This window comes from Anser cygnoides, chromosome 5 (genome assembly GCF_040182565.1).
Source record: "Anser cygnoides isolate HZ-2024a breed goose chromosome 5, Taihu_goose_T2T_genome, whole genome shotgun sequence".
In the NCBI taxonomy this organism is placed as follows: domain Eukaryota; kingdom Metazoa; phylum Chordata; class Aves; order Anseriformes; family Anatidae; genus Anser; species Anser cygnoides.
The window spans coordinates 33133162-33150909 of NC_089877.1; the positions used below are offsets into that span (position 1 = coordinate 33133162).

The 17748-nt window shown below is 39.9% G+C and overlaps 1 protein-coding gene across 7 annotated transcripts in view; it reads left to right on the top strand.

The window, feature by feature from the left end:
• LTK (leukocyte receptor tyrosine kinase) overlaps positions 1 to 17748 on the top strand; it is a 159148-nt gene that overhangs the window by 52513 nt on the left and 88887 nt on the right. For 3 of the 7 annotated variants that reach the window (XM_013192419.3, XM_048065201.2, XM_013192460.3), the window contains exon 2: positions 8382 to 8842. The exons of 2 other annotated variants lie outside the window; for them this stretch is intronic. In XM_013192419.3, coding sequence (XP_013047873.3) covers positions 8542 to 8842 — 301 coding nt within the window. In that variant the 5' untranslated portion in view covers positions 8382 to 8541. Of the gene's footprint in view, positions 1 to 8381; positions 8843 to 9035; positions 9588 to 17748 lie in introns of those variants that run through there. 2 more of the 7 variants (XM_013192435.3, XM_013192479.3) reach the window with 2 other exon arrangements.

Consider the following 17748-nt stretch of genomic DNA (forward strand, 5'->3'; position numbering starts at 1 on the left):
ACTGTTGCGTATCTGCTCATATAGCCTAGATACTTAGCTGACCCCAAGGAAGTCTGGTGAAGCCAAGACCACAGACAACAAGATTCAAGACCATCTCTGCAAGGGATTAATTCTCAGTATAGGTGAAAGCATTTTCATGACCATACTAATCTGTGAAGGTCATTAAAAAACACTGCATTTTAATGGGACTGCTTCTGTAAATAGTCATTTGCTTGTCTAGGTGTCTAAATGCCTTTAAAACTTGGATGCTTATCTCTCTGTGCTTCAGGTTCCCCTTCTAAGGGGCAAGAAAGAACAGTGCATTTTCCTACCCCTCATGTTTAAATGCCAAAGTTCTTGAGGACTACGAATATATCTTCCTATTGTCAGAACTAGGAGGAAGAGAAACAGAGGAAATAAAAGCTTTTGAAAGACCCCAGCCAAGAAATGAGATCTTTAAAAATGCACGTTTTCGTGTTTATGCAATGGACTCTATAATATCATTAGAAGGTGACTAATGAGCAGTCTGAGTAGCAGCTATTGTTACGATAGCTGCTTAATGTAATAACAGCTGCATTAACAAAGTCTGGAGGGAAAAGCTTGTAAGGACCTAGAGGGATGTGTGTGTGTCGCCAAAGCTGCTGCAGCAACTGGTTTGAGGCAGGATGTTCAAGAGATCTCCAGGAGCCACCTCAAAGGCACCCTCAAAATAAATAAATAAATAAATAAATAGTACCAGGTCAGCATCACTGCTAGGCCTTTTGCTGTAGCTCCAGGGGTAGGAGTTGCAAGGAGCTGGCAAGGGCTAAGTAGGCCCTGCCCTTACTATTTTCTGCTAGGCTGTATGCTGATCCTCAGCAAAGGAGGCAGTGAATACAGATGATCTGCCACATCTGTTTCCTGGCTCAACAATGCACATAATGGCATGGCTGATTGAGTTGATTGACTGGCTGAGATTGAGTGTGTACGACTCAGTTACAAGTACTGAGCCACACACCTAAGAGTGAAGTGGCCTGTTGCCTCCTCACAGCCCAGAAATGAAATATCAGAACAATTTCTGTGGGAATTCAGGCACGGTAGTGGTTGACCATTATTTAAAAAAAATACTAATAAAAAAAAAATAAATCAGTGTAAGCCTTGATTTCTTAGAACAGTGTGCAATTACAAACCACTTTGCCACATGACCAGCTCAAAGCATCAAGTTTATGAAATTCTTTCTCTCTCTTCCTGTCCTTTTTACTTCCATCAGTGGAAAGCCCTTTTCTGTCTTTTGGTCTCAGATCAGCAGATGGAAGCAAGAACGTTTTTCTCCTTGGATATAAGGATCAGTCGCGCTCATTGTTATGTATTTTTTTCTATTCATGAGAAGCAGACAGGCAGGCATACTTCTAATGGAGAGGTAGAGAGAGCAGAGGCTGTTTCTGTCATTTGTCTCCAAGCTGGACTTGCAGGCACTTAGGACATCAGCCTTATGTGGTACCGTGAACCCAGGCACACAACTACTGTACATCTGTACTACTGCTGGTACTTTGCTATTGATGTTCTCACTGAGAAAATCTGAACTAATAGATATCATTTTGATCAGCAGTTTACTTTTTTTTAACTGTTGTTTTTTTTTTTTTAATATGTAATAAAATCCATTAGTCAACAAGAACAACTTTTCAGCTTTTCAGTATAGGAGCCGAAAGTGTCTTTAGACCTAAAGGAATAGATTGAGACTAAAAACATGAGCTTTAATAAGACATCTAGGGGATTTAAAGTCTGTGTTAACACTCTCCTGAAGGATAAGGGACTGATGTAAGTTTTTGGTGGAAATAATGTAAAATAAATGAAACATAGTGCTATACCTTGAAGAGCATTGAAAGGAAATACTGATTCCTCTAGCATAGCATTTATTTTTCAGGTGGTTTTTTTTATTGTCTTCAAGTATAAATATCGAACATATGAATTGAAGTATAATCTTAAATTTATTTTTTAGATTGGCAAACATCAGCTTGAATAAATGTTATTCTCTCTTTAAAAATCAATTATTGAAATTTAACAGAACTAGAATTTGAATGCAGAATATTAATCTATTTTTAAAAATAAAACCAATTTCCCATATTTCCCATATTTCCCATTAATCTTTAATTTAACTTACCTGTCTAAGAATGCATTATGTCATGAACTTTAGTGCCCACAAGATCCTTTTTTTTTTTTTTTTTTTTTTTTCTAATTTTAGGATTAACTTAAAGAATGTTTTTAGCATACTGTGAGAGAAGCATAAATGATGTTTAAGCCAGCACAGTGTTAACATTTACCAGCCTGGAATGTAGTTGAAAGGAATGACACTTACCTGCTTAAGTAATAACATATGGATTCAATTCAAGAATACACAAAGCTGGAACAATAGATAAGATAAGAGGGTTGGAATGTTGGAAATATGCAACCCCCCCTTCCAATAAATTATTAACATGGGAAGGTGATGACACTACATCATCTGCAACTGTCAGAGATGTACGTGAAATACTTGAAGAGTAATAGGACTGGTTATAGAAATGACTGACTGAATAATAGTGTACACTTGCATGAAATTCTGTGACTATATCATGGGGAAAAAATGTAATAAGAATTCTCTTTGAATTCATTTAATCTGCATAATCCACATTGTCAGCCAATAAAATCACTTGGGCAGTGTTGCTAATCAAATGCCAATTTTGTTTATAGTCACTATAGCCACTGTCTGCTTGTTTAAATGGTTTTACAGAAGGTCTTGACTGTTTCTTTAAAAACCAAACAAACAAAAACCCACATAACTAGCAGTTAGCATTAAAGTCTTTCCATTGTTCCTCATCTTCATTTTTCTTAAAAACAATACAAAACAAAAAAAATACAACCATAAGTGTTGCAATTAAGTTATGCTCACCCAACATGATGAAAATACATCTTAATTACTGAGAAGTATTTCAGTACCTTTTAAACTGCAGAGTATAAAGATAACCATCTTCAGGGATGCACCTCAACATCTGCATGTATGTAAAGCTGACAAATTGAAGTCTTTAACTCTGACACTCTTTTGGTAAATGAGGAAATATGATGTATTTTCTGCTTCAAGGTCAAACGATAGCTTATCTACTGCTTACTTTGCATATATGTCCTAGGCAGTAAGTTGGAAGTAGTTATTCATTCTCATTTTTCATTAATTTGTAGATGGTGTTGAATCTTCCACAGATAGAATTAATATTTATCAGTATAAACAATAATTCATTAACAATATTAATACCATTTAATTGCAGCATATTCTTTATGTTTTTATATGTTCTTAATTAATTTTTCTTGCTGTTATGAGAACACTCAAGGAGATAGTGTGTTATTCTATTTTAGATGTGTGCTGATAAATCAGCACAAATATTTTTACACAGGAAAGAGCAAGTGCCTTCTTTCCTCCCATATCAGTCTCATGATGTTGCTTCAAGAGCAGATGGTCCAGCCACTGCCATGGTAGATGAGCTGTGATTTAAATCCAGGGCCTCAGAAAGAACCGGTGTGTCATTCAGGTGGTCTGAGAGCCTAAGGTGCTATTGAAAAAAGAGCATTTTTGCATCCGCAAGCTCTTAGTATGTTTTGGTCATATATATTGTCAGATGCCGATGGGCTCATTAATTCTAATTGTATACACCAGGCAATTCAGAAAGTGCAATTTCCTGGCATTGCTATATGGCTAAGAAACTGACTCACAGAGTGGCCTTTTTCTTCATTGGTTTTCTTGTGTGACACACTCCCATGACTGTGGAACTGTCTCGGCTGACTTTCTGCTGTTTTGCCTTCATGGTTACAAGCTTTATGTCTTGAGCAAATGCCAGGAGCTCCAGGTTCTCCAAGTCATTTTTGGATTACTGTTTTTCCTCATCTGTCTCCTTAGGTACCTGCAAGTCCCCAAGGGCTCTTGACATCCATTTCTAGCAGCACAGGCACTCTTGTTTCAGATTTCCATTGAACGAAATGTCAGCGCATGACAAACCATGCTTTGCGGGTGCCATGCTCCGATTTAGCAGTGCTGAATATGGATTCTGTCTTTTTTCATTAGTAGGTGCTTTATTATTTTGATGCCGCTTTCTACCAACCTGTTGTACTGGAAATAATGGGGAGCTGTAGTGACATGCCTCATACGTACTTCACTGCAAATTGCTGCAACTCATATTCATTAAAGGTGTCTTGTTGTCAGACATTACTAATGCAGGTACTGTAAAATACGGCAAGGATGGTACTGACGTGCACAAATGACTATTTAGGTATGTTATATTCTATGTGGGAATGAATTTGACAGTCTGGGACACAAGTAAGTTGGTTTTCTCCCAGCCAGCAGTGGCAAAACTCTGCATGCTTTGCTCTGGGGGTATCTATTTATTATTCCCCCCCCCCCCCGTTTTTGCCACTCATGTCTTTACCTATACTTCTGGCATGTGGAACAACCTCCAACAATTTCCTCAAACTTGCTGATGATTTGAAGCTGTTGTAAAATATCATTGGTCTTCCTCTTAGATTTTAAATCCCTAAATGATTCTGTGCTTTTAAATATTTTTATATTATGATATATTTATATTATGATGTGTCCTTTTAAATATTTTTTCTCTAATGTCAGAGGATTTCTGATGCAGTGAAACAAAATCCTATTTAACAATTAAATTTAACTCCTTATTACCTATTATTATTTCAAGGTAAAGCCACTCCATTAGCTGTTACCGTTTGGAGCAACTAGCATTATCTGTGGCAGTGGCCACAGCTACTTTATGCAGGGTTTTGCCCTCAGTAATATCACCAGAAATCAAAGTTCACATTCAGTCTGATACCAGATAGATAATATTTTTTTTGAAGAGCTTGTGTGTATAACATATAAAATTTAGTTCTGGATATTTTTGCGTCATTGTTTTTTTATCAAGTATTCCAAAGAGCATGTGTGTAACTATCATCACATCTCATTTAGCTTTTATGCAACATTGAAATCATATATTTGAAACTAAAATATTTTTTTAGTCTTTTTGTTTGTGGGAAAGGTTAGGGTGAGAATTGCCAGGTCCCTAAGGCTGTAAGGAGTTTTATGATCGGTTTCAGCTCACACAGTTCTTCCATGCATGAAGATGCGAAGTTTTAATGGCTGTGGAGAAAAGCCAAAGCTTCTTTCTTTATTTATGTACACTAACACCCAATTTCTTTTACATGACTGCTCTCCAAGTCTGACTATACAACTCTGAAATAATTACCAATATTCTCAGTAGAATCATCCGAGGACAACTTAATTATGCTCTTAGATATTGTATCTCTAGGCTGGGCCATCTTTGATTAATGCCTTAAGTTTTCCAGATGTTTCTGTAACAGCTAAAGCCTATGTCTGTTAGACAGTTTTGTAGAATAGCATTCAGGATGCTGAGGCAGGTTGACTGATCACACATTTCTTTACATACCTCATGTTTCACATGAGTCTGTACTCCTTTATCTTCGTGTGGCTAGTCTAGATCATATTGCCACATTGGCTTTGTTTTGCAGGATTTTATTTCCATCATAAGGAATTTGCATGGTATTTGTTTAGCTTTTGCCCTACAGCTTGTTTTCCATGCAAGATTTCTGAAGTCTCTGCATTTTTCTCATATTTTTCCTTGATCAAAATGTCACAATACAGACTTTTGTACCATATATACTTTCTGAAACGTGCTGTATCTTTCGTTGAAGTGCCTTTGGTATCAAATACAGCCCAAATGAGAACAGTATCTCCCAAAGATGATGTTGAAGCTATATTAGCATTTGTTCGGCTTTTCATCCCAAGCAGAAATACATTTGCTATCAATCACCTGTCCAGTGATATATGGGGAATACTTTCCACTCTTTAAAATTTGCCTTTGTGTATATGTAAGTGAAAACTCCATCTTTTTTTTTTTTTTTTTTGGCAGTGACCAGATGCCATTGCTGGAGCTCTGCTTGCTCTGTGGTCAAGTGCTTCCACCTCATCTCTGTTCAGTTCTGTGGAATTTTCCTGGTAGTATCTTGTTAGAACTTGTCTTGTCCCCACCATGGGGAACTTGCAACCCGGTTCTGAATGGTTTTGAGATCTTTTTACTATTTTTAGTTGTTTTGGACCCATAACTGGCAAGGGAGTGCATACTTTTGGAGTCTGTAAGGACCTGACACATTTTTATGTGGACAATGGCATAGCTTCATCTGGTGTTCATGCAAAGGCATCTCCCCCAGTATTGATGAATTTAGCATTGTTAAAGAAGATAACTCTGTTATTGTAAACCTTAAAAACACAGTAACACCCTTACAGGGTTAGATCAAAGTTCAGTGCTGCTCTCTGCATTGTGTTTGCAACAGTGGATGATAATGGATGTCTTCAGAGGAAAGTAAGAATAGGATAAGCATACCAGCTTCCCTCTCCTGAGCTCCAGTAGGTTGTTCCTGGTTTGCTGAGCCAGAGACGGTCATTATTTAAGATTTGTACATTTTCTCAGTTGCTAGTATCCAGATTCTGGCAGTGCTCTAGCTTGTGCATCAGTGCCCAATTTAAAAGCATGTAATCGTCACAGTTGCTTTCAGACTGACAGTTCGGTTCTCTGCTGATGCAGCATTGTCCATTGCTCTTAATTACTTCTACAGAGATTTCCTTTGAATTAGTGGTGTTGCTGTCATTCCCTTTTTGTTGGTGGTTTTTCATCTTGCTGTACATGCTTTTGACCACTTGCAAGCCGTTGGCAAGTGCCGTTTGCCTGTAGTTCACACACCTGTTTCCAAATGTTGGGCATTGGTTTGACTTTCATTGTCTTTGCACTATGCATAGCTTCTTGTGTTTTTTCTTGTGTAGCATTTTTTTTCCATGCCCTGTTCTCATATTTAAAATCTTTGATTCCCTTTAATACCAGCTTTTCTCTGGATTGGGTTTACTTCCTTTGCTTGACAGATGTGACTAACCTTGCCAAGGATTAACTGCAGAATTCCAGTAGACCAAGGTTTACTTTTCTGAGACAGGACTCAAACCCTCAAAATTGGCTAATGAGCCAGTTGCTCTTAGATATTAGTCACCTTCTCCTCTGGTTTTACTCTCTGCTTAAAAGCATCACATGCATCTATTTCACTTTTACAGAATGCCTCACATTTGTGAATTGAGCCTCAGAATTCATGTGCGTTGGCCAAACTAACTGAAAACCATGGAAAATATGAATTGCTTTAAAACTGAGTATTGTCAGAAACAATGCTATTTTGTCTGTCTCTGCTGCTAGCAGTTCCTTGCAGATACATTTTTTTTTTAACCTTTCTGTTCATAGGAGAGTTTAGGAAACTAGAAATTCCTGAGTTGCCTCTACTTTTGTACCAATTGGAGTAAAAAATTACCTGCTTTGCAGTTCCAGAGCCTCAGCCAAGAAAGTTATTTATGAAGAGATGGAAAGCTGGCAGCCTTATTTTTAATGTTTTATTTTATTTTATTTGTCTTAGGAACATACACTATTCTTGCTCTGTTGCTTTGCTTGGGTGACAGTTCGTGCCAACTTAGTTAATAAACAACCAATAATGTTTGTCTGCCTTGTTACTATACTTTTGTAATTGGTGTGGCAGAAGGGGAGAGCCTCAGAATGTTTTCCTCCAAATCACCCGGGCCACATTCAGAAATATGCCTCTCTAAATCTGTTGGAGATAATGCATTGCTGAACAAAGAGCAAATTCAGAGATACAAATATATGATTACAGTACAAAAGTAAATTCTACCCTTGAACGATGCATGGTGCTCATAGATATCAGTGAAAGATTCACAGGAGGTTAAGTAAATTCACTAAATATGTAATTTAATCTATGAATCATAATCAAAAATGGAAGGCAGGTCTCTACCTTGAAAGTGCCAGACATACTGGTCTATCAGGGGTTTAATTCATGTCAGCTCCAAATTTCTCTAGTGCCTACAGTGTGAATGGTATTTTATTCAGACTCAGGTACTCCCTATTAAATTCACAAGTTTCCAATCTGAATTATTTTGGTCCACGTCCACAATAAATTGGACTAAGGCGCTCCTCATCCAGATCAAGGGTGTCTGTGGAGAATTAAATCTGAAATAATACATTCTGATTATAAAAAGAATAGCTGTTTTAAAATATACTTGCTGCGAAGGAAGAACTAATGTGAACAGATTGAAAGCGAACTAATGTCATTGAAATGCTGATGGACCAGAGGAAAAAGGAGTTTAGCAAGTAAAGTGATTAAAGAGGGAAGGCACAAAGCTTTGAGGCAGAGCACCTACCCCTGCTGCGCTGCAGGTCCCTGTTGCATCTCTCACCGACTGAGGCTGTCTTGCTCAGGAGCAAGTGGTTATGAGTGAAGTTAAGGGAAGAGAGGTGTGGGTATGGCCATCCGCCTTGTGTAACGGGGTCCAATTTCTCTTTCAGAGCAGTCAGTGAACGGCCTTTCACGCCTAGGGAGTGATCTTAAGTACAACAGAGTTTGGTGCAGGCGTCTCTGGGCATCATCGAGGCAGCTGCAAGGGATGGCTAAGAAGGGGAAACAGCCCAGGAAGATGCTGAATTCAGCTTCTCCTAGTGAATACTAATGCCTAAAAAAATTTACAGATGGATGTGTTCATGTCTGAAGCAACTGCCGTACGGATTTGCTGATCGTGCAGCAGCGGTATGCAAAAAGGGAGGAAGAGGAGGAGGAGGGAAAGGGCGGGTGGAAAAAAGCGACGGCTCTAGGACCCATGAGAGCCTTCCTGAGCAGGAGGTGGGAATTCTCCTCCGAAGCAGCCCGAGCCCAAGCCCAGCCTCAGAGCTCCTGCGGAGCCGGCAGAAAGAGCCGCGCACCCGGCCCCACTCAGCCATGAGCCTGGTTGGGCTGTGGGTCGCCGCAGTGGGTAAGTACCCTGCTCCTTCTGCCCCCACCTCCCTGTGGTACAAACTCCCTCTGATGGCCGGGGGACTCTGACTTATTCCTTTGCCCATTCTCTTTTACCTTTGAAAATGGGAAAGCATTAGGTTTCAAAATTGTGCAGAGAAAGGAGCTGGGGAGGAAAATACTGGTATCAAACATCCGTAAAGTGGGTGATGGAGGCAGATAAATTTTGATGGTTATTGATTCTAAGTAAATTTTGTTCTCTGAAATGAATAGGTGATCTGTAGTTTTAGAAAGGCTTGAGCTGACCGAGGCTCTTATGCTGGAATCAGGCTCTGTCATTGTATTAAGGTTCAACATGAAATTAACAGCTCTACCCCTGTACCGTTTTGGCTCTGTGGTTACAGGATTGCTTTCTTTGGGACTATGCTGAAGAGATGGGAGAAAGTAATGCTCTAGGAGTCATTAAGGTTGCTTACAGGAAGAGGTGTATTTTGGAGGAGATACTTTGTCCAAGGAGAGGGATAAGGGAAATCGATAAAGGGAAAGAAGGTACCAGGACTATGAAAGATGGTGTTATGATATCCCACCTAAAGACTGGTGCTCAGGCTGAGTTTTGAAAGGAATCTTTGTGCCTCTTTGGTTCTGAAACACAGCAAAAGGAATGAAGTCATAGTAGGAGAGAAGGAGGGAGATATTAGGAAGGAAGCTGCAGTAGTAGGAGAGAAGTTGGAAAGTGGCAGCATGCGTACAAGCATCAATGGAAGGTAGGATTGGAACACACTTACTGTATGTGCACTGTGGTGAAAATCTTGTTATAAAAATTAGGAGAGAGATGCTGAAGAGGACTTGCTGAACTTCCCAGAGAAGTGAAGTTACAATAGTAACCCCAGTGCAGAGCGAGGAACATCATCTTGATCCTTAGACAAGGATCAGAAGACACTTTTGTATTTCTCCGTGCAACAAATCATATTGCTTCCAGACAGAGGAGGAGAAGAGACAAACAGGTTTTTGGGAGCTAGAGTTTGCTCTTTCTGAACATGTATATATTTTAGTTTACATTAAGATATGCTGGGACATCAGTTTTTAAGCAGGTTTTGTTGTTTAGTTCTATTTACAATTGAATGCCAAGGCATAGCACAGAGTTATTGGTTTCAGGCTTTTTCTGTCCTGTTACTCCCATTGGGAGGAGTGTGCTTTACCACCAAAGGGGGGCCCAAAGCAGAGCCATGTGTCCCCACAGCCTACGTTCTTGTGCCATGTGGTCTCATCGAGAGCTGCTAAGTATCATCCATGTGCTTTTGGTGGAATGACTTTCAACATGGGAGCAAGGTTAGTGTAAGGAGCAGTCATTATAATCGCTGTATCTCCAAGTCTGTAATTTGAAGCATGATTGCATTAGAGCAGAGATTTAAAATAAAATAAAAGGTGTGTTTCAGAGAGAGCAAGAAAAGAGCTAGATGAAAACAAGCGTACATTTTACAATCTCTGTCCAGTTTTCTGCCAAAAATAATCTCAATCGCCCAGGGAGAGACTTGGATACTGAGCGTTTAACTGTGTAGCTGCTGTCATGATCTTCACATGGGGGTGGTTTGTCTCACTGGGTTATTATGGTCAGCTCTGCAGTCAACTATTTTAAAAACCACTTGTGTTTCCACTGAGGAACTGAGGAAGCTTTCCTGGAGTAGATTCTCAGAGTGGCTTTATCTTTCCTTCCTTATTTGGAAAGCCCAAGGTCCTGATGGTGAGGGAATTTACAGGTCCACTTCTTTCTCTTTTGTTTTACTGGCTGGTATATGCATTTCTAATGATCTGTACCCTAAAAGGGTAGTTCGAGAGTTCACATCCACTGAGAATTTTAGGCACATCAAAACACTGGAGGAGGTCAGAACTCATTTTGGTGTAAAAATCAAGACTCTATAAGAAAGTTCAGGAAGTTAGAGAGAACAGGAAAAAGAATCAGCACACAACACAAACAGAAAAGGATTCAGTGTACCAATGTGCGTTGTTCTGTGTCGGCACAACGTCACAGTCATTCTGAGGCTGAGGTAGCATGCTAGCCTCAGTTCTTGGGAGATGACTGGGAAGGTGGTGAAAAAAAGCCACCAGATGAATGTGTGGGAGAATTTCCTTTTCATTTTAAACACCAGTATTGCGTTGAGTCTTCATATGGGCTTATTCTCCTTTGATTACTTGAGCTTAATGGAAGGGAGAGGCCAGTCCTCTTCCCTATGAAAAACTGGGTTGTGCTTGGCCGGATGTTGTGCTCTTGCCTCTGGGTGGGGAGTGCAAACTATTTGCAAAATTACAGCACAACATACACCCTGGGCAAACCTCAAGCCCCTTTCCTGAAACGCACTCATGTTTATGTCATTGCTCAGAACTTTAGCTATTGGAGTATAACCACAGTTCTTGAGATAATATTAGTAGAGGCATTTTGTCAAGTTTCTCTTTATAGCCCTTCCTAATAGTTGTAATAGAGCCGTCATGGGATAGGATAGCTTATGTTTAATTTCAGCTGGAGAAGCAGTTATGGTTATGGGAAGGTTGACAGAAGGTTTAGGAGTAAAATGGCCAGCACGGCTGTGGGGTGTAGGCATAGAATGGTATATCAGCATGGCAATGGTGAATGCCCCATTCCTGGGTATCACGTGTCCCTTGCATTTTTCCATCAAACTGTTTTCAGAAGTCCAAAAAGATTTTCTCCCTCTCCCTGAGTTTGTCTACATCTCAAGATTGAGCTGGCCTGGTTTATAAAGTGAATGTAAGCTGGTTGAAGTTTAATCAGTCTACACATGCATGAAGACACACGTAGGAATACCTCATTTTGTCATAAACCAACTGAGAACAGATTCATGGACCTTAAAATAAATGAACACATCTATCTCACTTACGCAAACCTTTACTGATTTGTGTATCCCTTTGTCTAGAAAAGAGCATGCCAAGAGTGGAGGGGAGGGGGGCTGCATTCTCTTCTGCTTCTTCATGGAAGAACTCACTTATTTTGTTCTTGTGCCTAACTCTGCTGGGTTAAAGTAGCGTACAGACACAGTAGTGCTTTCAGTATTTTCACTTAATAGGCGCAACCAGAATAGCACCAAATGATCCTTGAAATCTGACTTGGGAGATAGGTTCATGGTCCTTTATTGTGCAAATTACAGTTTATCTACAGATACTGTGCCCTGTCTGGATATGCAATTCAAAGAACTCTGAAAGTGAAGCATTGGGAAGGTACCTTGAAATAAAAAAGGCTGTGACTTCTTTTTAAGTCACAAACATTGCAATGTTGAGGATCCTTTGAAATACAGTGAAAAAATGGGAGGGTATATGTATGGGAGTCCAGTAGTAAGGGAGGACATGAAGGCAAGCGCTGGGATCTAGTAAACTATGTCAAGAGGAAAGACAGAAGTGGTAAAGGAAGAAATCTGGTAGTGAGGTGTGTGTACTGTTACTTTAAAGCTGAAGAAAATGTCTTGTAGTCATCCATAGAAGTCCATCTTTCTGCCAGTATTACATAGTTTTACAGTTCCTAATTGGTCCATTAGATCAAAGCTGGAGAAAAGGATGTCCCTCTTCAGTGATGTTTCAGAAGCATTCCTCTCCCACCCCCGGAGTCCATAACAGATACAGAGGGCCCATGTCTTCAGCCCGTTTGTATATGAGATTGAGTGTGCACTGGCTGGTCTGGTGTGTAGAACTGTATCCATGGTGTATGTGTGACTAGAGAGAAATGTTCATCTTGCATTAATTTTAGTGAAAAAATGCTGATGAGGTAACAATAAAATGTTTTATAAGATGGGCTAAGTTTTGAGCTGTTATATACAGGAGGTTTATGTGTGCACTGGTTAGTTCATGTTGAGAGATTCAAATGAGTCAAACTGTTTTAATATTTTATTATTCAAACTTTTGTTTACAAAAGGCTTTTATATAAAAATCTTAAAACTTTACTTAAAAATCTTAAAACGTGATTTAGTACCACATGTTTGGTTTTGACATGAAATACTGTAGTTCAACACTTCCTGAAATGTGCTTGGGTTTGCAGTTTTATAAAACATTTGAGAAATTTTCAGGTTGACCTATGACAGTTTTATTTTATTTTATTTTTTAAATTTCTTTAGGCTTGCCAGTAACTTGGAAAATCCTGTATTAAAGCTGTTCAGTTATCTTGTAAAAGCACATACTGATTTGTACCTGGATTTGTGTATGCAGGTGGTTGTCCTCAGGCTGATGTTCATTGCTGCACATATACACAGCGGCTGGTATTGGTGTTTGTACCTTGAAGCTTCTTATTGGATCAAATTCCTCAGAAATGTAAAGAAACAAAGATATCATGTTTTTTTTGCAAACATTTAGTGAAAGCAGAAGCGCAAAGCAGCTGCTGAGAGGAGAGGCAGGTGAGCTCTTTCAGAAATAAATGGAGAGGAAGGAATCCATGGGGTTCTTAGTTAATGCAAATTGATAGATCTCTATGTGAGCACAGTTACAGCATGGAACATCTTGCCTTCTGTGTCTGGAGACTTTTATCCGAGACTCTTACGAGTAAGCATGATTTCTGTACTGAATGCTTAAATCAGAGGAGGAAAATAATGACATTAATTATGTTAATTAATTGGATCAAGCTTATAGTCTTTTCCTGTCTCTCAGCATCAGTTCTTCCTCTCACAATTCCTCTTCCTCTCATTCCATTATAATTGCTCCCCTGCTTCACTCCTCTCCTGGAGTATAACAAACCCCGTGCTTTGGTGTGGCCTGCCATCAGCAGGACAGGACCCGCGTGGCTGTGCACAAAGATGACACCCGTGGCAGGTATGAGAGCGAGCCAGCTTGCAGAAGTGGTGAGTTGAGGTGTTTGATAGAGGCGAGTTGCAGCTGGTCTGACAGAAGTGCTCTGAGTGAGGAGTAGGGAGAATTGAAATCTAGTGTGAGAGAGGCGGCAGATCATACGAGTGGGCTGTGTGTGCACAGGAGCGTCTCTTAAGTGATTCGGACTGTAACAACTTCAGCAGCATTAGAGGTCAGAGGGGCTGTGCCTGGGGGATGCAAGCTTCCTTCCTTTTTACGCCCAATGTGCAAGAGGAGAGCTCCAGCTATAGGACGTTTATAGCAGAGCAAATGGAAATGGCATCAGGGCCAGCCCAGGTCTCTGTGTGGCCTAAAGACAACAGCTCCCAAGCAAGTGGCAGTGTCCCCGAAGCATTTGCATTCCTGATGTATGCTGTATCTAAGTGCTTTCCTTGAGCTGCTATGCCTCCATGCTGCTGCTGCTTCCAGTGTGTAAGATACCAGCACAATTGTCGGGCCCATGAGGAATAACGGAAACAAAGAGAAATAACATAAAAGGAAACAGAGATGACCGTTCAGTCTTCCTCACCTAGAAAAGACAACTCTGCCATATATACTGTGGAAATAAAGAGCTCAGTATTTCAGTAAGATACTCATCCACAGGTCAGGCTTTATTTCTTTAGGAGAAGTTCAGGCTGTTTCTCTGTATGTGCTCCTTAAGATGAAGCTGGCTGGGAAAATGTGAAATGTTACATGATTCTGTACGATGTTTCCTTCCACTTGTCAATGAAAAATTTGTTAAGGTTTCTAACTGGCTTTACATCAGGGAAAGAAACTCCCTGAAAATGGCACTGAGTTTAAAGGAAGAAGAGGCACCTATTGACATAGCAGCTCATCAGAGATAAAAGGTGTTTGAGAATGAGAGTGAAGTATAAAATAAAAAGTTGAAGTTTTTCCAAAAAGCACAGATGTATCCTTGCAACTCAACTTTTGCCCTACATAACAGGAGAGCCATGTCTGTTAATAAGACATCACAGATTTTCAGTTAATTGGTATTTGAAATCCCATAAGCTTTGGCAAATCAGCCAAGAATTGTGTTTATTCTTGCATTTCAGTTGCTCACTTTGGGTTTTTCTTTTTCTAGAGTATGGTACAGCATGTGTTTGAGGGTAGAGACAGACAAACTTTCTTGGGCTAATGCACCCACACCTCTCCACTGTCTCTGTGTTTATGGAGTTGGATGTTTAAACATTGAGAACGTAGGATTGATAAAGTAACTGAGAGCCATCTAGGAGGTGAAACAAAGGGATGTGATAGTGTTTTGAAGAGCAGAATAAAAGTGCAGAGGGCAAGAAATTTCAGTTACTGCATTGTCATAATGAAGAGTTTTTGTGCCATCCAGGAGTCCTACAAAACCCCAACTGGAACTTTGTACCCCTTGAGTCAGAACTGACCCATTAACTGAAGTCTTACTGGAACCTAAACGTGAAGTGAGCCAAACAGGTTACTACTGGTTCACATTCACAGTTCACTGAAATGTTGCTTCCCACAGCAGAGATGCCATCAGCACAGGAGCGACCTTGAACTGCCTGGGCTTCTGAGTAGTTTTGCATCCAGCTTCTACCTCCCCACAGGACCCTTACAAGTGCCTGCTTCCACACATCTGGTTTGAACCGCTCTGCAGCTGTGACCGGGACCTTTTTCTACATGCTGAGGGTGAACTCTGAGTGCCCTGTTGGGAGGGGATGGGCAGTATTTTGGATAAGAGCTATCCCAAGGGTGCTCTGTAAATGTCTGCTAGACCTGTGACCTGGTTTTTGGCGCTTGCACAGCCCTCCTGCTTGTGTAGTGGCGTCTGTGTTTCTGCACCGCCATGCCTAACTCCCTCTCCTGCTCCTCTATCATAGGGCAGCAATTCCCCATTCCCCCTTGTAGCTCTTGGCCTTGGGGAGGCAGGAGGAAACTGTGGATACACAGAGAGGACAGGAGGTAGGAACTCTCTTCCAGCGGAGAGGGTGAGCCCAACAAGTGTGGTTTGGCATTACCAAAAAAAATGGTTAGGAGCTGTCAGCCTGAATCTGAGCAATCTCAGGCAAAGCTGAATTCAAACTGGAATGGAACTAGAAAAGTGATTTGCCTCCCTGTATAGTTCATTTGGCAGTCTTGCAATACCTGGTGTCTTGACTAATGTTTTAGGTAATGTAAGGAGCCTGGATGATTATACTTATACACATCTAATGTCTTAGATGTCTTGATTTTTTTTTTGTATTTTCTGTTGTTATATTTAACTGCAATTTTGTTTTTCTGAGTATCTGTTATTTATAATTTCCTTTTTTTCCTACTGCGCTCTAAGTCATTAATACACTTTTGCCACTTTTACTTTAGCTAATGGATGACTGACGTGAAATTTCCTTGGCCTCTAACATGTTTTTGGAGTTTGCTATATGGCATTTTGGTGTGTAGTGGATATATGCTGGAATCCAGATCTCTTTATATTAGTAACACTTTTAAAGTCTGTAATTCACAACAGGAGCATTTTCTGTGTTTACAGTCACTACAGGAGCTCAAATAGCATTTAAAATCTCTGAAAGAAGCTTTCTTTAACCCCATACAGGCTAGCAACTCAGCCTAGATTTTGATGAGACTTTGGACTTTCCAATTCTTATAAACCCAAATAGTATATTCATTGCAGAATACCAACTATTGCAATTTTGTCAAATTTCAAGTCCCAGATGCCTCCTGGCCTTTCAAGGTCTATTGAGTTGTTAGCAGAGTTTAAACTTTTCCAGAGTTTGACAGATTGTGTTTGTAGCTCTATTGCAGTCCCAGAGAAGAAATTTGAAAGTCAGTAAAATTTACAAAAATAGCCTTGTGAATTAATGATAAGCAAAAGGAGGTGAATAAACCATGCTGGCTTTTTAGTTACTTTAAAAGGACTTGTGTTCTGGCTATTCAGGATAGAAAAACAAGAGACTTATGAAGATCTAGCTCTTTTCACCTCATCTGAAGCTCTAATTTATTTGCTCTGATTAGACACAAGCATTTAGCTTCCCCTCTAAAAGCTATTTTCATTTTTGGTATGCTGATTAGTTTCTGATAAGGCATAATTTTTTATTTCTACCTCTACCTTTGTACTTTCCAAACATTTTTTTTCCTCTCTTGTGTACCTTCATGCACATGTGAGCGAAGATTAATGAAAGGAAAAATATTTGTTTTCCTGATGGAGAATAATCTCTTTCACTTATTTTAGGACCTGAAAAAGTATGCAAAAAGCTTTGCTTTAAATAATCTTTCTCCCACATTTTTGTCAGTGGATACAGTTATCCAAAACTGTACAGTACCAGGGGTTGCTTGTGACTATTTGTAATAATGTTTTAAACATATGTTTAATATATGGATTACCGTTTTGCAGGCACTTTTGTGGGTTGTGACTGTATAGGCTATCAGCTATGGCAATACTAGCTAATGGTTATTTTTAAAGTAAGCTTCAGTGGAATTTACATGCACTGCAGTACCAACGTACATGCAGAGTAAGCTAGAGAAGTTAACTTCATTACTGATAGAAACTGCTTTGTGACTGCACAAAGGAGAATTGACAAGAAGCAACAGCCCACCCTGAGAGCAGTGTGAGGTACCTTAAGTCAAGTAAATGTAGAGTTTTGAATGTAGAAGTGCTGATTCGTCTGCTGGCTTTCTTAGGACTCTTGAGACTGAGTGAATGTGAAAAAGTTCAACAGTCAGGCAAGGATTAGCTCAGCTCTCTCTCATTCTTGCCCACCTCCACCTCTCCTGCCAATCCCCAAGGCACAATCTGGTCTCATCTGTGTCAGTCAGGCTGTAGAGATGCTTTGAAACAACCTAGGTTAACATCTAACTTTCTTTTTTATAAATCATTTCACTCGTCCAGTTGTACTGTGACCACTGTGCCGGTAAAACTGAGGAGATGATGATTGCTGGATGAGGACAGAAAGAGAGTTGGTCTCCCAGTGCTGCTTGTTTGGTGCTTGTTTTGTGAAACTCTTAAGCCGATGGTTTTTTTTTCCTAGTCATTGAAGTAAGTGTCTTGTGGAAGTAACCTGTAGTGTGAATACCTGAAATTAGACAATGTGAATACACCCTCACCTAGTTTAGTGATGTATGCTTTCC